Source organism: Artibeus jamaicensis, unplaced genomic scaffold (assembly GCF_021234435.1).
Source record: "Artibeus jamaicensis isolate MK-2021 breed Jamaican fruit bat unplaced genomic scaffold, CSHL_Jam_final scaffold_916, whole genome shotgun sequence".
Taxonomy (NCBI): Eukaryota; Metazoa; Chordata; class Mammalia; order Chiroptera; family Phyllostomidae; genus Artibeus; species Artibeus jamaicensis.
The window spans coordinates 20,423,780-20,445,718 of NW_026522059.1; the positions used below are offsets into that span (position 1 = coordinate 20,423,780).

Sequence of the window (21,939 nt, forward strand, 5' to 3'; positions counted from 1 at the left end):
TTTGGGAGGAAAATTTTCATTTATTCACTCGTTCAAACAAATTACAAATAAAGTATTCACATTAGCTTAAGTCCTTGGTATAAAACCAATCACTGCACTTCTTTGGAAAATGCATTGAAGAAATTATTTTTAATTTGAGTCACAAAATCCACTGGATGCACAAGCCATAGACCAAATTCCAGTATTATAGCAAGGTTACGAAGATTTTATCATTCTTTTTGGTTATATTCTGTTACCAACTCAATTTATTTAAAACAAGACAACCAAGGCAATTATAGTAGACCATAAGATTCCTTTGAGGCACTCACTAGTTTAAATAAAATGTACTATAATAAAACACCGGGTAGCACAAGTATTAGGTAATTACTGAGCAATTTTATGAGTCAAGTCTAAGTGATAGAAAAGGAAAACTACAGAGCAAAAAAGGTTTAGTTCTTGCCTATGCTGTCCACAAAAGAGTTAAAACCTCAACTATTTAAAGCACAATAAACACCCTTATTTTTAAAGATTATGATACAATAGAGTTACATGGAATTCATAAAGTACTCTAAATTTATCTGTATCTTTTGAAAAAAAAAGATTTGGAATTGGCATTTTATTACATTCTATCATCTATAAATAGATGAAAAGAGAACATTATTACCTAATAAATATATACTAAATTCCAGGCTTTCACATTTTACTGCAAGGTGATTATTAACAGTTGCACAAAATCAGAACCCAGTCCTCATCCCATCTGTCAAAGACAGCTATTTGTAATTATGTTTCATTCCTACGGCATAGGTAAATAAAACAAGTGGAAGCTGTATTTCTCCCAAATCCTTTCCCTGTGCTATTTTCTTGTTTATAATCTCATTCTGCATCTAAGTAGAGCCCTATGGTAATTGAAGAAACTTCATGGAAAACAAGAACGGTCCAATAGCTCTGTTGGATAACAGTAAGGAACCCTGCATATAGAATCACAGAGATTTTAGACGAGAAGGGGGTTGTACAGATTCTATAGTCTATTATCCCAGTTTCCCATATGGGGAAGGAAACCAAATTTGGAGTTAAGTAGTAACACCTGCAAGGCACTTGGTCCGTCAGCAGCACAGAGAGACCCAGATCAGGAACTTAAATGCACTAATTAATGTCAGAGAAGCAAGGAAATAGAGGACTTTTTTAAACTAATGGGCATCAACACAAAGAAAAATTAATGTGGAATGCACATTATCTTTTAAGAAAGTTCATTCACCCTTTTAATTAGCTCATTTATTAGTTTATCAGTCTTACTAAGGAAGAAATAGTTTTCAATAATATCTTTAGATTTACAATTTCTACAGAAATTGGAATCTTCAATAAGGAAATCATAACTTTGAATAATTAGAATCATAAATGTGTTTGCATTACCTCAATGGCTGCGTGCCAGAGAGTTGAACTCAAATCTTTTCTGTCCTGGTAGGTTCCTGGCCAAACCGAAAGCGCGACCAAGTTTCCCCGGACTCTGTTGGCGTCCCCCCATATTCTTATGCCTGAAAAAAATCCCCCCAATACATATACATTTGTAATAAGTACTATGTTTTCCTATGAAATCAGTTTTCTAGTTTAAGCCTGATATGCGAACCCCTGAAATTCGAGCCCTCTGCACTCTTTGATAGTGAAGCTTTACTTAATCGACCACCTGACTTAGGGTCTTCTGGGTGCTTGTGAAATATGTGGGTTCACAGGCTCCACCTCAGGTCTTAACAAACACACAGATACATTTTATACATATTAAATAAGGCCGTATTACACTTTTTACTGATATTTAAGAAAGAGTAACCTCCTATAATTGAATATAACTTTTATCAAATAATAACCTTTATTTGTGAATAATCTTTGTAATCGATATGTAAGGAATGTTTTAAAAGTCATAGTGATTTGAACTATCAGTATTAGATAACTCACATAAGACCATGATCTGGTAAATAATTCTTCTTGTGATATAGTGTCCCATATGGTATCCATAGCCACGTTGACTACTTAAATGTAAAGTAAGTACAATTAAAATTAAATATCCAGTTCCTCAGTCACACTAGGCACAGTGTGAGTGCCCAACAAACACACATGGTTTAATAATTCCCATATATGCACAGATAAAACCATTTCCATTTTTGAAGAAAGATTAACTGGAGAGCACGGCCCTAAGAGTTTACAGATAAGACTGTTTTAGAGAAATATGTTCGGACCAAAATATTATCACATTACCTTCCCCCACTGTAAAGTGAATGATGTTATCATCAATGTCCACTCCATCTGTGCCAAACACACCGATTGCTGGGGAAAAGCCATGGTGAAAAGCACAGCCTCGGATGTAAGATGCGCTGTGTTCTTGAATCTGTAAAACATTGGGGTTCAGTGGATATTTTAAAAATAAAATAAATTCAAAGAAAAAACTCAAAGTAGGTGATTTTCAGGAAGCACATCTTAATAAATAAAATTATCAGTTTATATTCCATAAAAAAGAAGATTTTTTCAGCAGATCTTTTAATTCTGGGAACTTTCTGCATATCTTGAATTTGTGATTAAATAAGGCAAGAGAAGGATGCTTACTTTAAATGCAGAAAAAAATTCTCCAGTGATTTTCTATGCATTTATATTTCTGTCATTACCTATATAATGCTAAGGTACTAAAATTTATTTTTTACAGAATAGGTTACTATATGATGAACAGGAATTTATTTTTTAACTTTAGAAGATGACACTGTAGGCAAGGGGTTATGATTCAAATGTCTATTGGAACCAGTCAGTGGGTAGGTTAGGGGTTGCAATTTCGAACCTACAAGGTTACATTTTATTTCCATCAGAAATAAGCTTTTGTTTTTCTTAAATCATCAGCCCTCTCAGGATATTTATTTTTCCACTTTTGAGAATGGCATGAATACACAGGCATAGATTTTTTCATTTGAAAAATTTAAGCAATACTCAGTTTGCTTAATAGAAACTGTTTGGAAATATGTTTGGTTATTGTAAAATAAAGGGGAGATATAAATACTATTATTGAGCATCAATCCCTTCACCTTCTTGCTCTGTTTTCTAAATTTTTCTTTTACTTAGCTTAAATAAAAGCTTTAAATGGTTAGAATTAAATGCTGCTGTAAGTCTAAAAAAGTAACAAACTATAGAAATGATCCCTGAAAATATGGTCTTTATAAATCTAAAAAAGTTCAATGGGAGCTATATCTAAGAAAGTTATATTACATTAAATTACAGTCTTAATAATTCAAAGATCTGGCTATTTAATACAGATAAATGAAAGGCAAATCAAAATAAAAATATTTTACACTGAACACATGCACAAATTAACAATAAAGCACCGACCTGCCCCAGGTTGAGGAACGAGACAGCGTGCCGGGGGTCGGAGCTGTCCCTGAAGCCACCCTGACCACTGTGGTAAAATTCCACGTCACTTATTCTTGCATTTCCTGTGGGAGAGAGACAGTTACATTTCCTTTTTATTGAAAAAGAATAAAAAAATTTGAAAAGCTATAAAATTGTATTTTCCCAATTACAAATTTGTTTTCAATTGCTTCATGGATACCTCATTAGCTTCCCTTTGCTCCTTGAATGTAAATGAGGCAGTACTTCTGAACATTTTCTCACTGTCCCCCAGATCCTTCTTAAACATTTTTCCCTAATAGTTTCCCCTCCTCATGAAATTTTAATAACGCAGACGTATTAGATATCTGTTAATGTATGGTGGTCCTTTGGAGGGCTACAAACCACTGCAAAAACTGAGGGTACTTTCATCCCCCCAGGGCCAGAGTCGCCCCCTCGGTGGTGCTACTGTCCCTGTGGAGAAGGCACAGCATAAGGCACAGGATATAATTCACCCGACATTTCCGTTTTGATGTTCCAAATAGCTCTGAAGGGCCTTATCTTTATATAATCTCTTCTAGAACACACACTGCCAACTACCGGCTCATCAGTGTGTCCTAAGTACCCCCGAGCTGACAAAAGCCAATTTCGGAGATTAGTAATAACAGCAGTAACAACCCAGGAGAGACGGCTCTAGGCCAAGTGCCGTAGTGGCTGCTTAGTGGGCAGTGTGTGGTTTAATTCTCACACAGCATCCCGAGTTAGGAACTTTCATTACTCTTATCTTCTGGGTAAGAAAACTGTGGCACAGAGATTCGTGGCTGATAAAAAGAAAACAGTAGAATATCTTTCTGGTATCTAAAACTGATACCTAACACAATGCATTAGAGAACAGTTATTCTGCGCTAGAAGGAAAAAGCTTGTCTCGAAATCCGTGAACCAACGATTAGATGTATTGGTGGTGAACATGAGATTAGTAAGATGAGGGCAGAGGGGAAATGGCAACTACAACCGCCAAGGCCTAAAAGCCATGGGTGGGTTTTCTTTACTTACATCACAAAACTATCTATAAAAGCAAAGAAAGCTTGTCATAGGAATAGGGACCATCATGGAAATTTAAGTGAAACAGACAGGGATTAGTATTCAGGATCATATCAACTTCACCCCTCTAATATTCTGTTCTTTACCTTTAAAAGAGCAGTAATATTAAAATAACTAAGCATGGTGTCAGGTGGATACTACATTTCTCAGGTGGATCAGTTAGTAAGTTGTAGAATGTCTGTGCTCTGCTGCACACCTGAAACTGATATAATATTGATCGTCAATTATAATTGAAAAATAAAAAAATTAAGAGGGGGACAATTTCATGCCATAGAACTATGAGAATTAAATGAGATAATATGTGTAAAATGGTTAACACAGTGCCTGGGATCTCATATCATGACCATCAATTTCATCATGATCACCAGTTAAGCTTTTGTTGGCAGACTGTGACCAATAGGTAAAAGTTACAGTGGAATAGCTGCTTACTCAGTATAAAGACTTTCTAAAATTAGAGCTGTTGCAAAATGTAATAGCCGGTATTGTGAGCAAGTAAGAACTTGCTGAAACACTTCACATCTAGAATAGACTATTACTCCTGGTACCCAGATCAGGTGATCAAAGTATCAGCTTCTGGTGAAAAGAACCAGGGTTACTTGGAGGAAGAACTTATTCCCAGTCTCAGAAAAACAAAGTACATCATGTACTTGCCATATCAGAAAGTGAAGAAGTTAAAAAAATCTAGTCAAAGGAGGCCTTGGATATCAATATGAAAAGGTTCTGAAGGTCAACAAGGGGACAATTTCTGCATCAATGAGACCAAATTTTAAACAAAGATCATAACAAATATGTTTAAATCCATGGATCTCAAAATGGTACTAATAACAAGACAAAGCAAATAAAAAGTCCTTGTCACCTTTGGAAGGTGCTTAGGAACAGACTTATTATTTTGAAAACTAATTAATGAAGGGAAAGAATCAAGCATTTTTCTTTCATTTCCTATAAAACTGTCCCTCAGGGCAGTCAAATCGTTGTTTGGAGAAGCTTCTCTTTATAAAAGTACCCTGGATTATAAATGATGGGGAAACGATAGAATTAAAATGCCACCATGTTAAACTCCAGTGATCTAACCCAGACAATGACCATTAGTGGCTGCTCACAACACAAAGAACTAGCCATTCATTACCTGTCTACTGATAGAAAAACATACCGCCAACTATGAAGAATTCGTACCTAAAAACTGAATCTGCATCTGACCAGTTTTCTGGTTTTAAACTATATATGCATAGAAAATATAAGGGATACAGGAAAGACTTAAGTTCTAGGGATGCAATTGCTAAATCCCAGACTTTTGGAAACACTATAGGAAAAATGACCCAGCTCCTTTACCGATAAAATGCAAGGAAATAGAAACAAATCAGAGATTTAAGATTCCTAACCAATTGAACATGGATCTTATTTAGATCCTGAATTGAATCAAGAGAGTACAAAGGAAGGAGAGAAGGAAAGAAAAGAGAAGGGAAGTGAGGGAAGGGGAAGGGAAGAGGGGAGGAAGGAAAAGAATCAATAAACTGGAAGAATTTGGACAAGCATTTGATGATAAGGAACTATTACTAACATTTTTAAGTCTGATTCTGCTGTTTTTAAAGAAATCTTTTGAGTCCCATACTAAAATATTTCTAGATTAAATAATATGTGGCTGCTTCATTCACAGCAGCCAAGATACCTGAGAGTCCGTCAACAGGGAGATAGGACAAAAGAGGTAGTTTATGTCAACAATGGAATATTACTTAGCTATGAGAAAGGAGAAACTCTGCTATGGTGACAATGCAGATGGACCTCAAAGGCATTACTGTGAAATGAGCCGGACAGAGAAAGACAAACACTGCATGATGTCAATTGCATGTGGAGTCTAGAGAAGCTGAACTTGTAAAAGTAGACAGTAGAGTGGTAGTTTCCGGAGGCTGGGGAGTAGGAGAGTTGGGGCGACGTTGGTTAAGGATATAAACTTGCAACTAGAAGATAAATAAATCCTGGAGATCTAATGCATAGTGATTATAGACAACTATACTCTACCATAAACTTCGAAGTTACTAAGAGACTAAGTCTTAATTGTTCTCACCACAAAAAAGAAATAATTATGTGACATGATAGAGGTGTTAATTAACGTATCAACACGCTGTACCCCTTAAACATACTAAATGTGATATGTTAATTATACCTCACTAAGAATATACGCGGCTGCTTCACTGTAATCCAGTGATTTAAATAGTGTGGGTGGGCATATCAATGCAATAAGATTGGCCAAATTTGTTAACTGTAGTAACTGGAGATGAGTACATTGGGATTCATTACACTATTTTCTATTTTTAGTATGTTTTGAAATTTTACTTCAGAAATAACAGGTCTGTTGTGCTTGTTATAAAATGGTTTCTGTTTAGGTGAGAGGCAGGGCTAGCCATTGTCTGAGGTCATTGTTAATTGGATAATACTAACTATACGAAGATAAAATACGTATAATAATGTTAGGGATTTGGCTTAAGAGGCTAGCACCTGGGCTACGTAATCCCCCTCAAAGCTTTATTTTTCTAAGTGTTAAAAACATGACATCAGGCCCAAAGCAGAGTCACTTATGCTAAGCCACACATCACCAAAATGAAATGTGATTTAACTACAGTTTTGGCTCTCCCAGAAATGGAATTTTAAACCAGTCTATTAGGACTGGCCTGACCAACATCAGGGGTAATCTGTCTGATGAACTCCTTCCATCCCCCTCAGGGAAAGTAAACTTGCATTAACCAATTCTTTTTTTTTTAATTTAGTATAAATCTTTTGTTCCTATTCTCTTCTACTTATAAAATATTCCATTTTGTAGAGTCCTTCAGAACTCCTTTTTACCCACTAGATTTACTGGATAAAGCCAGTAAGATCTTTGAAGTTTACTCAGTGGAATTTTGCTTAACACATGAGATTCTATAGTAAAAATTATTTAAGAACTGAATAGACATAGAAGAGACTATATTTCACTTTGGAAAGGAAATTGAATTTGTACTAACCTTTAAATGTCATCATATTTTCAGTGAATGAGCTGACCAGGACACGTGCCCCAAAAGATTCCTTGACCCACCCTGGGTAGTCTTCGCCAAGTATTTTGATGTTCCTACTCAGTACTCCAACATCAGCTGCTAACATGTAGCTCTGACCTGTTCCAGGAACGTGGTATCTTTCAGCTGCATCAGAAGGACAGCTAGATTATTACCAATGCTGAAAAATATCTGTCTTTATAACTTTCTTTGCATTTCACAAGCTACATAACTTTCTGTTATGCCAAAAGTCAATACAAATGCATGAATTGATCAGTCATGCTTTAACATACATAGATGGCAGACTGATATTATGATAGCTTTTCATTTATTAAATGAAATATAATAAAAATATTTCTTCTATCAACACCAAAAAGATTATTACAATCAGCAACGAAGTTATTGTTTCATGGGATGCTTATAACCCCTTTATACATAAAAACACTGTTGTAAGGCAAGTTGAGAAGCTTCTTGCAATTTTTTAACTTTATTTTTGTTTACACTATTATAGTTGCCCCCATTTTTTCCCCTTTACCCAGTTCGATCCAGCCCTCTCCCCCTCCTTTCCCTCTGGCTATTACCACACTGTCTTCTGTGTCTATGTATATATGTTCTTTGACTAATTCTGCACCTTTCAAATAGTCCTCCCCTCCCTTACCCCCTTTGACAGCTGTCAGTCTGTTCCATGTATCCCTGCCTTGGTTTCCATTTTGTCTGTTTATTTTGTTCATTAGACTCTACATATAAGTGAGATCATATGGTATTTGTCTTTCACTGACTGGCTTGTATCAGTTAGCATAGACGTAATAGTCTCCAGGCCTATCCATGCTGTTGCCCAAGGTAAGAGCTCCTTCTTTTTTATAGCTTGGTAGTCTCCCATTGTGTAAATGTACCACAGCTTTTCTACCCACTCATCTCTGATGGGCACTTAGAATATATGCACCATATGAACCTGACAGCTTTATTTACAAGAGCCAAGATCTAGAAACAGCCCAAGTGCCTCCAGTAAATGAGTGGATAAAAAAGTTTCTTGTACTTTTAATAGGTGAGGAAATGAGGCAGAGAAGTAAAAGAATTTGCCCAAGACCATCTGGGGAATCAACAATACATAGATATTACCTCTCCTGACCCCTAAACCTTGGTTTGTTCCACTTTTTCTGTGACATATTTTGTGATCAACCACAATTCTTTAAAGCAAACACAGTGTATAGATTTACATCTTAACGATTTTTGTAAAACATACTTTAAATTTCATTCTACATTTCTAGGAATCTTCCTCAAAATTTTAAGACAAGCAGGTACATTTCAGACAGAGAGAAATGTTTGGTAGTTTAAAGAAAAGACTCCATAATGCCAAACCTCAAAATCTTATTGTTTTATGATTAACAAATCATAACAAATCCTTTTCCTATTGATTTGAAGAAAAATACGTAATGTAGAATGATAGACTCATATGCTTCTATCAAAATGCTGCTTTAAAAAGCTCTTTTAAGTTCCTTTCTCGCACAGGTCACGTGTGCACCAGGCTCTCACACAGTCCACAGTGGGAGTTCTTGTGAGCCCACCCACACCCGAGAGGGTTTCCTAACACCCCACTCCTATCTGTTCCCACTCCCTGGGGTTCCGACCAGGGCAGCATGTCCTACGGGGAAAGGCTGGGGTGCAGGAAAGGACCTGATCCTACAGGCTGAAATTTGGTCTTCTGTTGACTTTAATTCTTTCTTTCCTGGAGGATTCTGGTTTTACCATTTGGCTGTAGTTTGTTTAAGTGCAGTTACAACTGAGGAATGTGTCAATGAAACCAATCAGGAGAAAGATGCTCTCAGATCAAGGGTTTCCACATTTTAGTATGTATAATGGTCATCTAGAGAAGCCTGCCCAAAACAGGAGGTGTGGCCATACCCCAGAGATGACAATGCAGGAGGTCTTTGCTGAATAGTTGCTGAATGAATGAATGAAGGCCTACCACAGGGACACTTCATAGTCAACACGGAAATTGTAGCACCCCTTGGGTACCAGAGCCAATCAATGAAATGCTCTTCCAAAACATTTGTAAGAAGTTTCATCAGATAATTTTAATTACAGAGGAAAGCACTAAAGTGTGAATACTTCAAGACCCTTTAATGATATACCAATTTGGTTAAAGAACAACCACTTACCACGGTGAGTGTAGGAAAGGGTAGCATTGAGAATGAGAATTTTGTGATCATGAAGGATTTTAACGATGCTTCTGGTTTCTGTCTGGTGGAAATCATAGCTTGTGGTTGTTATCACAATCTCTTCTCCCACCTTAGAAAAATTCAGGTGCCAAATTCAAGAATAATTTTAAAAATGGGCTTGTATTTCTTAACGACTATTTAAGAACTCTAATTTAATTTATATCTGATTAGAAGCATGGTATTATCAAAGAGAAAAAATATTTATGTCTCTAAATTAAATATGTCCTTTGTGATATTAAGAATTCTAAATTTTGAATTATCTCACCATTTCTTTCAATTTTACCAAGATTTAGTCATTTAATAAAATTATGGGCTACACATTTGAAAAAATTAAATATATAAAGAAGTCATATTTTTATTAAAAAATTGACCAGAACAATATTCTTTAAAACTTAAAGAAAATTGTCAGGATTAAAAAAACCATAATTAACTATCATCACTTGATATCCCTGAAAGATGGAAAAGAAAAACGGAAAGAACCAGACTAAGTTTTAGAATCTGTGTATTATATACAACAGGCTCCTTCTTGTCGTCCAAGTCTCTGCTCCTTCATATCTGTAGGGGAGAAAAAATAATTTTTTCCTTTCCCCTTTTAAGTTCTAGGCTAGGGCCCCTGTAACAAACAACATTAACAAGAGACAAGCATATAAATTTATTTAATGTAAGTTTCATGTGACGTGGGAGTCTTCATAAGGAGATGAAGATATGAAGAAACTGGTAAACCTGAGTGTTTCTGTGCCAGGTTTGATGAAGAGTGGAGAGTAATAGGAAAATGTGATAGGCTAGAGTTCCGTGTAATAAACTAGGAGATTAGCAAGACTGGTTCATTTAAGTTTCCCTCTGTGCCCCTTTGTCTTCAGAGATAAGGATGGTCTTAGTGGGTATAGTGAGGGCATTGCACAAGTGAAGGTTTTATGACCTGCTCCAGGGGAAACTACAAAGTTCTTCCAGCACCAGCTGTTTTCTCAAATTCCTTCATCTTATAATATTCAAGGTTTTGGGATAGCAAGTCATAAATTTAACATTTTGGGGTAGCATATCCTGAACCCCATCATATCATTAAGAGACGCCTTCTCTGGCCACCCTATTTAATGTTATCTGCCACCCTCTACCGTGGCAGGCTATCTCTCTCACACCACCTGTTTCATCTGCTTCATCATGCAAATCATAATCTGAAATGCACACACATTTATTTGTTCATTTAGTATCTGCTTCTTCTACCCCAACGTAATTTCCACTAGAGTATGATGATCCTTGACAAATGAATCCTCTGTCTAGAAAATGACTGATACTTGGTTAAATATTCATTGGGTAATTAATATTCAGAAAATATTAATTGGATAAATAATAAAAATATTAGACAAATAATAGGAATATTGAAATTATTTAATTACCTTCTAAAAAATCACATCTCAACTATCACAAATAAGAATGTCTTATACATCGATTATAATATCTCCCAATAAATATTCCTTTCACTTACCAATTTTAAATGACATTAGGAGCACCAACCCCTTTTTATGATTTGTTTTGATTTACTCAGACGAAGCCTCTCTGGGTTTTGTGACTCAAGAACTCATGCTCAGTAAAAGGGAACTGGCTGAGATCTGAGAGCACAGGAAAGGAATCCACCCATTTCACGGAGCCTTTGGCATCCAAAAGAGTATTTGTAAAAGGTGTGAGTCTAGGGATATGCACACCTGTGAGTGTAGCGGGGATGGCAAATGCCACAACTCAACTCACCAAAATCTCTCATTTAACACAGGCATTATATGAATATCAATGACTATCAGGATTTGTTTTCTTTCCACATGTTTAACATGTAAAAATCACAATTAGAAATAAAGAGAGAACCAAGATAACAATAGAATGTATTTAATTTTTTTGTTTTGTAGAAATTTATAATAAATATTTTTACCTGAGAACATTCACATTTCCCCTTCATAACTAATATATACATGATATTTTTAATATATTCTGAGGGGTCTTTGAGACCACAGTTTTTAAATGCTTGATGTCAGGTCAGCTTTTTGAGTGTAAGGTAATTGCACAAATATACATTTCTCATCTGGTTAGTCATATGAGAAATAAACGTCCGTGGGAATAAAGAAGAGACGTTTTTCAGTTGACCAATTGTGTGTATTTACTTTCTACCACATAGTATTTCCTCTACCTGCCAATCCACAGCATCCATCAGAGACAGCACTTTGGAACCCGCCTCTGCAGTTTCTGAGAGCTTAGTCTTGTATATTGAACGCGGAATTCCATGAAGATCTAGTTCACCAAACACCCCTGCAGGAGAAAAACACACTCCTATTTATTCACCACACATACTGTTAGGTGCTGATATAAATCATTGATATGTTTTAATGAGCAATTAAACACTTTAGAATGAATGTAATCAACCGAAGGTATCTACTCAGGGCTTGGGTCCTTTAATTCACTTTTAGAAATCTGGTCTGTAGACATTAAAGCCAGCACACAAGGATATACGAGTAAAGATGCTTCCTTCAATAATATTTGAAAATTTTAGAAAACTAGAATTAATCAAATTTTACTTCAATATAATGATGGAATAAATTATAATTTACTAATACCATCATGTAACATACTATAAAAAGGAAGAGTTATCTGTAAGTATTGGTCTGGAATGATATCCATAATACATTAACTGAGAAAAGAAAACTGAATAGTAATATATTTAGTTTGACCGTGTTTTTGTAAAAGGCACAATACTACACTATATCTATATATAGTGAATATAGGCATAGATAAAAAACATGAAAAGACAAGTAAAAATTGCTAACTAATCCCATCTAGTTTCCTCGAGAGGGGAGTACAATTAAAAAGATATATATTTTTTCCTGATATTGCTGTATGTTGTTTGAAATAAAAATAAGGACATAAAAAGCAAAGAAAAATATTAAGACTGAATTTATCTTCTTTGAGACATTTTTTTTCTAGATTTGAATTTGTCTCCGGAAAGCTAACTCAATCTCGAGCTATTTTTATTCCCTTATTTACTGATTGCCACTATTTTAGAAATTGTACAATAAAGCAATTACAGCACATGATTATATGTATGTCTTTCAAATAATTACACAATAATATTAATAAAAGCAGTTATTTACTGTGGCCAAACTGAACCTTTTCAGGTCCGTTGCTTTCTGGGCTCAAAGAGAAATAGAAACAGCCATACAAATGTGACTTGGTGGTTAAAACTGTGGGTCAGGGGACTGTGTTGTTGGTTGCCCACTGATTATTAATTGTATACATGAAATAATGTGTAGGAAAATTACCATTTAGGGAAAACTCACTAAAATATAAGCAGTCATTGCTTATATAAAAGAAAGACTAAGAAGAAAACCTGATTGGAGAAGATGCAGATGGAGACATTTGTTAATGTTAGTTTTGTAATGAATTGCATTTGGGTTTAAACTATGCACATCTGTATCAATTTTAATGGTACATGACTCAATTTTTTAAATCTGTGCCAGTTTTATGATCTACTACTATGAATAAATGTCTGTAAAAGTGTCTGATACCATAACCTCATGAACTAATAACAATACTTCAGTGCTATATGTTTTAAAGTATGTTTTTAAGCTGCTATAAATGATACTTTCAATATCTGGAGACACATACCTAAGACCTTTGATCCTTGATTTGGTCCTTCTGGAAAGGCCCATTCTGGGGTAGAGTGATTTCCTCTAAGAACAATCTGTAATTCGCCTTTAAAAGGCTTATCTTCCCAGCCAGCAATTAATCTACCTCCCTGCAGTGAAGCAGAAAATTGTTCATACTTGAAAACTGAGCAGAAAAAATTTCCCCCATAAAAAAGGAATTAGGAAGACTGGCGGTCTTCTCTAGCAAAAATGAATAAACTCTGTTATGCAAAGGACAGTATTATAACCGTAAGTGACCTTAATTTAATCCTTTCACTATGGGTTAGGCAATTTAAATGATTTTTACTAGGTCAAATTCAATATCTACTTACTGTCAAAAGTGGACCTAAACCTGAGACCTTTCAAGACCTAAACTAGTGCTGTTTGAACAGATCACACTGGATTCTAAAATAATATGGCATATATAAAATATACTCCTCTAATTATATCCAAGCTATGTCATTTATGAGCCATTGCTGTTAATAATAATAGCTATTACTAAATGCTTGCTGATTTTATGTCAGGCATAACGTGTAAGCCTTTATGTATATTGTATCACCTAACTTTTACACTAAACCCATGAATTGGTATTACTTTATTTTATAAGTAAGAAAACTGATGCTAAAATTATTTACCCAAGGTTACCCAACTATTCAACAGTGAGTTAAGTATTCAATCATAGCTTTAATTGACCTCAAAGCTCACACATGTAACTAAAATGTCATATACTTTTAAAATATTAAAAGCTTAGTTTTACCAAAGAAAAGCTACTGCACACTTTTATTTTTGAATGGTGCTTATTAGCTTTCTGGTTAGGCCATTCTTTTTAGTGGGTGATAAAAAAGATTGGCAGAACAATTAAACTGATTCAGCTGATATGCGACCAAGGCCATCTGAAGTTTCTGAGAGAATGAAGTTATTATCCTAAACAACTGAAATATTTTTATTAATTTGTTAGTTTTCTTAATTCCACTTATATTCATTCAAAAAATACTGTTTGTTTTCTTTTTTTTTAAGGCTTAAAATCTTTTAATTTTTTTCTGGAACTTCTGGGGATTCTTTGTTAAATGGACCAAGCTGTGAGTTTAGCTGTACCTTATAATAACACAAGTACCCTATGTTGGACTGGAAATGGGCAAACCTCATACTAAAAGTAGTGTGATATTCACTCCTTAAGGAATGTTTAGTCTACAATATGAAGGAGAGAGGAGTAGACCTACATTAGATTGATATGAACTCACATTTCATGGGCTACAGCCAGCTGCACTTTTTATTCGCATCAATTGAATATGATTTCCTATAATTTTTCAGTAAGTTTCCAATATTTTAGAATTTAGTTAATAAATTATAAGGCTCTTACTCTCACCTGCACTGATATGTAGGTAGCATTCAAAACAAGTCGTCTGTAAGAAGACTCTGTAGTTTCCACATTATGTTTATCTTCCAATTCCAGAACCCCCCAAATAATGAGCCTTTCCATTGGTGGAATATCTGTGTCTGCTACAATCCATGTTCCTATAAAACAATACTTTAATATAAGAAGTATGATCCATAGATTATAGCCTATCAATAAAGCATTGGCAACTTTACCAGTGAGTCCTGGTTTCAATGTGTGGGGTGCCTTTTCCACACAATGACTGATTCTTGTCTCTCCCAGAAAATCCATGTTCTTAATATTCAGATTGAAGTTCACATAAAAGCCAGAAGGCTAGGCCCGGTCTCCAGGACGTGATAACAGAACCCATCTACACATGTGCTCTTCCCTAAGGCCTGCTCTGTAAAGGTGGAATGCCCACTGCGGTGCGGCTTCTATCCTAATGCTGCATGAACACAAGCATTTTACTTCTTTACATATTTACCTTCAGGAATAACCACATTTGCTCCTGGGTAAGGTACGGTATAATTATTTTCCCGAGATAATTGCCAAAAAGAATCATTTGACCATAAGCTGAAAACACAAGAAAAATAGTTCCATTAAGTATTATCTCTATATATTTCTAAGGGTGTAGCATTACACTAGACAATTTGAGGATGATAAAATGCAAGTCAGTTTTTAATTTCACTAAGTATATGCAAATTAGTAACATATCCAACTACCTATATAATAGTTTCTTCATTGAAGAAAACTTCCTTTTCATTCATAATCTGAATCACATTTTCTTCCACTAAATCATTATTGTGATACCTTGATTTTGCTGTTCTGGATGTGTGATCAAGAAGTTTTGTGATCTCAGGTAATTCATGTAAGGCCATGGACTCCACCTTAATTCAGAACATTACATCTGAATCATTAGATTAAGAGGGAAATCGGTCTAATAAATCAGAGCTAATGTTCTGCATGTCTGAGACTACCAGTAACATACGTACATCATTTTTGTGAGACTTTTCCATTTTCTCATCAGAGTGGTTATAAGGCTCAAGTGAAGTAATGTGAGTGGAAGTGCTTTGTGACCTATGGGACACTGTGCTGGTGGGGGACATTATTTTCTCACCCAGAAGTGATGTATTAAAAGCATTATGTCAAGTGCTACTGAAGGTAGTAACAATCAGAAGGTCTATATACTTGTATGTGGCTGGTCGCTTCCTGGGAACTGGATGTCTTGATGGGGGGTGCGCAGGAAAGCAATCCTGGAGAATACAGCAGTAAGCCTGGAAATTAATAATGACGTCTTTCACATCAGGGTCCAAGGTCCCAGACATGGGCTGGCTTTGAGGAAGGTCATTTCTCCCTGACACTGAAAGTCAAGCAAAGCAGTATAAATTATTAACATGATGACCAAAGTACTCAAATGTAAACAAAATCACAGCAGTTTGAATATATCCTTTAGATAGTAACTTGCTGTGATTCAAATGCATGGAATATATATGGAGAAATTCTGACTGAACACACGTCTTATGGAGAAGCACACAGTCAAAATATCTTGGGAAAGAAAGATACCCACAAATAATTAAATAATAAAAATGCAAACAAAATATATGACAGCTTCCATGATACTCGTTTCCTTTAATTCTGTGAAATTAATTTTGGGGCCACATTTAAACTGAGAGTGTTTGTATTATCTCCAAACATAAAATGCAAGTTTTTAATTCAACTCGAGGCTATTTCCAGCATGAATTTAGTTTCTAGTCCTTTCATTCAACAAGCATTTTTTAAATCCTGCTATATATAGGGTACTGGATAACACTTTTTCCCATTGAGCAATTTTTCTCCTCCTTTAGACACAGCATGGGCTAACATAAGCACTTCTGCCTAATGAATACACACCCAAGTAATACAGAGTACTAGTGTTTGGTTCCAGGTGCCAATCCCCATTCTTGCTAGTATTCCAACTTAAGGGATTCGAAGAGCCATTCCTCATATCAATAACATTAAACATGTCAGGGTTTTGAGTGAAATTATGAGATATGATGACATAGTCTTCTTCCTATAAAAGTTTACAAAAAAGCAACTTGTTTTAAATCTTAATACCCTGCATAATATACATTTATTTTGATGACACGGAATTAGCCTATATATTAAGACAAGTTTTGGCTTCAGTTCTTTTCATCTTGCACTTATATTTTATTAACATTTTATATGTCTACAGAAATAATGCTAACTCTGTCACTAAGGCAATAAAAGTCTCTTTCTATATATTTACATATATATAAATCACAAAACATGCATATATATGTATATTTAGGAAAATATTTTATTTCTATAGTGTTTGAAAACATTTAAAACAATGCAACAGTACTATGGTTGTTGGTTTTCTGGTTTTTTGTTTATTTTGGCTGCACATTTGTGGTTTGAGAATATGGATGGAAGAAATGAAACACCTAGTTCAGGCCACTGGTGTCCATTAAAGATAGAAAGTGAGGAATAGATCACGGCAAGCCATAAACCATACAGGGAACTTCCACTTCATCTAAAATACTTATTTTTTTTAAAAAATCAAAAGTATACATTCACATAATGTTAGATTCAGGTAGAGATGGGTGATGGGCACAACAGAATTGGCCTATTTTCTGTAATTTTTGGTGTTCGATACAAATTATAAAGCCCTTAATTGGTGCCTGAAACATCATAAGCACACAATACATGTTGGTTGCTACCATGATAATAATAACTGAGCACAAGTTCACTGCTATGGGGCTATGACGGGAAGATTGCTTACTGCTGACTCGTACATAAGGACGCTCATCTGGCTTGCCTCAGATTTACGGTGGGCCATGGAGCAATTGCAGGGCTTGAACAGGTCAATATGTGAGGCAAGGGCATTCTGGGCCAAGCAACTGGTGTACGGACTAGGCTGTGCCCTGTGGTAGAATGATGTTCAATCTTAATTATTAGAAGATGAGCTTTATAGCTCTTTGCTTACCTTAAATCCATAGAACGTTGATGTGTATGATATGTTGGTTATGTGATCCACCCCTTTAAAATACCAGTTAATGTGCTTTGCGTTTGGAATCAGAGCCATCCATCCAGACATATGCGTCAGTCGTTTCTTCTGAAAGGGGACAATGCTTGTGCCTTCGGGAGAACAGAAAACAAACCAGTCATAGCAATCTTGACCTCTAGGAAACTCCTCCTCCTTCATGGGCAAATGCAGATGTAAATTATTGGTCTAGTCTGTTGGAAGTCTCTAGCAACCCCAGTATAGCATTTCATTGTTTATGTTCTAAGTGTTACTGTTTAACACTACACTTAACTGAAACGTAAAATGGTTTCTCACTCAGGATTTTTTAATTGAGTTGGGGCCTTCATTCCTTAGGGAAAGCAAAAAAAAATGGAAACGTAATGATTATAACTGCTATGACAGAAATGCTTAAATATATTCATTCAGTCCTTGAAATAGCATTGATCTAAAATATAATTCCATTTCTACCTTTAAGAACTTAATTGTTCAGAATAGCTGATTTGTGATGTATGCAAACATAAATTCTGCATCTTTGTTAGAGTTAATCCAAATCTGCCTACTAAGTGTGAGTGAGGAGTTTGATATAGAACTCTTAAGGAGCAAGGTCACATCCTGACTTCCCACAAACCCTGGTCATGATACCCTAAATTTTGAGAGTGACAAACTTGGAACCTGAACTACTTGTTATAGGAAAAACTATATAATTTAGTTATGCTTTAGTTCATGAGAGAATGCCTGACATTTTCAGTAGAAGACCTGAAAAGGTCTCTTACAACATAAAGAAAAGATCTGTGATTAATTGCCCATATTCTATTTTTTCCTCTCCCTTTCCTTTCTGATTAAATTTTATGTTAAATTTGTAACCACTTCCCTTACAAATTTAACAGGAAGAATCTAGAAGGAAGATAAAAAATAAACTGCCATCTCTTTTATTTTGGGGATAAGGAAAAAAACAAATAGCTAAATCAATAAATCCCAATGTCAAGGGGGAACAAATTCATTAATTCTTAGGCTTATGAAGTAGTGCCAGTTTTGAAAGGGCTACAAGCACATGGAAACACTGTTCCAAAAGACTGTGATGTTCTAGAAGCAGGATGATCATTTGGGTCATTCAGCAAATATCCACTCCTCTCCCCTCCTTGACAGAAGAGCAGACTTCCCTGCCCTGTGGATGGTGGGTGACTTCTTTGCCCCACAGGATATTAGCAGAATGAATGGACACTCAAAGGCTTGAAAAGTGCTTGTTAAATGGGCCTTGGACCTCTGCTTTGGCAATGAGAAGAGGTTCCCTGTAGCATCCACTCTCCCTTCAGCCTAAGCCCTGCAGTGAGCACAGCCCAAGCAGGCTGAATTCACCTTTGGGGAGGGGCAAAGCTCCATTGGATCCTCACCTTTGAAGCAGGGCCTCCCAGCTGAGTCAGCTCAGATCAACCAACCCAGCCCTCAGCCACGTGAGCGGAAATAAATTATTGCAGGTTTAAGCTGTTGCGTTTGGGGTTGGTCTGTGCTGAAGCAATAGCTGATTTATTATACAAGAGCTAATTAAAATCATCTAAAGCCTCTAGAATTTTCTCCTATATTTGCTAGAATCAAACTCTGAAGTTTGCTGGTGCATGGGATTATATTCTAACACTACATTTCTTTATAATTCAGTTTTATAAGTAAAACTAACTTTCATTTTTGAAGTTATTTGTATTCATCTTAATATTTTGGCTACAGTCTTTTTTAGTATGTTGATTTTAAGCATTCTGGACTGAAACATAAATTCTTTCAAGTTGATATTTAAAAAATAGTATCATAAAGAGTATCTCAAAATAATTGGCCATCTGGTCTAACTTCATACATATATTTACATAGAGATATATCATCATGCGTGAGATGCTTTGATGAAGATATATTAAAATATATGTAAAGTTATGCCAAACATTATTTTCCACTTACCTAGTAAACTTGTTGAATTTTTGAGTCATTTAGTGTACTTGTAAGACCAAAACACATATTTTTTCTGTTTCTAATTTTTAGTAGTATATCTTTTTTTTTACTTTAGTGGAGATAAAATAAAATTAGTCAAACTTGCCTATTGAAATTTCATTTATTTTTTTATGTCACTTTATAAAGCAAATTGCCTGGCATGATATTTTCTCTGCTCTGCAATTTGGTGTGAGCACTGCAACTCATTCCACTGTAATTCAACACCAACAAAGTCGCTAATGTGTGCAATGTCCTGTGTTGAGCTTTGCTGGTGAAAGTAAGTTCATAGATCTTGGCCTCATGGTGTTCACAGATTAAAAATTAAATAAAATTTTTAATTTTTGGAGGAAGTAGGAAAAATGGCACAAAGTTGTTGCACAAGAAATCTACAGTCTCATAAGTTCAGAAATATTAAATTTCTTAAATCAAAAAGTAAAAACAAGCAAGCCCCCCTTAAAGTTACCACTTTAAATATTTAAATATTACTGATTAAAATGAATAAAGATATACTTTGTCATGTTGTATATTTAAAATAATTTACTGAGGAAGGTTGCAAATCTCTGGGTTTTTTGTAAAATTACCTTAAACCCTGTTTTATAAAATATGTTTGTTCTGTCCACTCATAGCTAAAGTATTTGGGGAAATAATGAAAAGTTTTAGCATAAGTAACTATTTTATGACACAATAATGGAAATAACAAAATATTATCACAGAAGATGAAATCACTCTATTCATCTTTACTATTTTGGTTTTGTTTTATTTTAGCCTGTCAGTTTTTAATTGGAAGGAAACATTCATAGACACTCTGCTTAAAATACTGTTTACTGTAACTTAGGCTCTAAAAGTTCAAGTAATGTTGCCATACTCTGGGTATCTAGTTATCAGAAGAAAAGGAATGGCTCTGGGTTTATGTCATTAAGCCACAGAGACAGTGGGTATAACTATTACTCAGATAGTAGGTGTATGACCCTTTTGATGAAATTTAATGGCTTATGTGCATTGGTGTAATAAACGATGGAAGTGGTGTTGCAAGATTACAGTTTCCCCTGCAGATCCACTGTCCACTATCCAAAGTGTGGGATTTGGAGAAGCCAAGGAAGGAGGAAAGTGAAATTGAGGCACTTCCCTGACTCTCCCTGCACGGAAGTAGGGGTTCTCCTGCACTTCACAACCAAAGGGCACTTTTGTCAGGCTTCACACAGCTCCCTCTGCCTCTCAGCTCATGTGATGGCTCCTTCCTCTCATCTCTTCAGGCCTGGAGATGGTAACAGTGCCTTTCTCTTGTTAGCCCTTTGAAGAGCGCCATGGTGGCTGTTCTCTGGATGCTGGAGGTGCTGGTGGAAGATGCTGTAAGGACACCAGGTTCCCTGATCTCAGTAAGAAAAATGGGATCCAAAAGTGGCAGGAAAGGAAACTTGACCATCAGATATAGAGGGAGACTTAACACAATAACTATTGGCCAGAGGAATAACCAGGGTATTCTGATCTGCAGGAATCTCTGGTGATAGCTGATTGATCTTGGGGCTCCTAAAAATGAGATAAGTGGGTATCACACTATGATGATGTTTGGCATACACAGGAAGAAAAATTATATATGTTTTGGGGGACCAACATCTGGAAACCTGCTGCTTCATACCCATTTCCTAGATCCAGACCAATTCACAGCCTGGGATCACCCCTCTGCCCCAACCCATTAGTGGAAGGAACCTGTGGCCACTTATTAGGCTACTGCATACGGAAGAGAGGAAACTATCCAGACTCTCTGAGAGTTCTCAGATCCTGGCTCTGAACTGGTGCTAATCCTCAAGCACCCTAAATGCCCACCATGCTAACATGGTCTACCAGCCAGAGTGCAAGTTCAGAAGCCCAGGTGACAGACTGCATCTTTGCTCAGTCTCACAGTGAATCCAGTGGGGTCACTGCCCATCTTATTGTTCTTTCTCCAGTTTCAGAATGTATAGTGAGAACAGATATAGAGCTCTATTTGAAGGGCAGAACTTGTATTCTTACAAGAAATATTTTCATAAGTCAGTCTGATAACATGGAGCAGCAGAACAGAATTCCAGAATGTCCTGATGGATCTGACACAGGTAATTTTAGCAGCTATACTGTGACTGCTTTAATCATGTTACACATTTTCAAACTCACTGGTTATATATTGAGATGCATGATTTTAGTTTCGAATTGCAAGTTTCTACCTTATAAATATTGTTAAATGTGGAAA

At 35.7% G+C, this 21,939-nt stretch overlaps 1 protein-coding gene across 1 annotated transcript in view; it reads right to left on the bottom strand.

Moving 5' to 3' along the window:
* The window catches only part of PKHD1L1 (PKHD1 like 1), a 137,935-nt gene that overhangs the window by 30,549 nt on the left and 85,447 nt on the right, over positions 1 to 21,939 (bottom strand). The window contains 12 exon segments of the mRNA XM_053661152.1: positions 1,390 to 1,511; positions 2,227 to 2,356; positions 3,340 to 3,443; positions 7,434 to 7,607; positions 9,620 to 9,749; positions 11,853 to 11,971; positions 13,325 to 13,454; positions 14,711 to 14,859; positions 15,204 to 15,292; positions 15,908 to 16,079; positions 16,610 to 16,769; positions 17,706 to 17,857. Of these exon segments, the coding sequence (XP_053517127.1) occupies positions 1,390 to 1,511; positions 2,227 to 2,356; positions 3,340 to 3,443; positions 7,434 to 7,607; positions 9,620 to 9,749; positions 11,853 to 11,971; positions 13,325 to 13,454; positions 14,711 to 14,859; positions 15,204 to 15,292; positions 15,908 to 16,079; positions 16,610 to 16,769; positions 17,706 to 17,857 (1,631 nt within the window).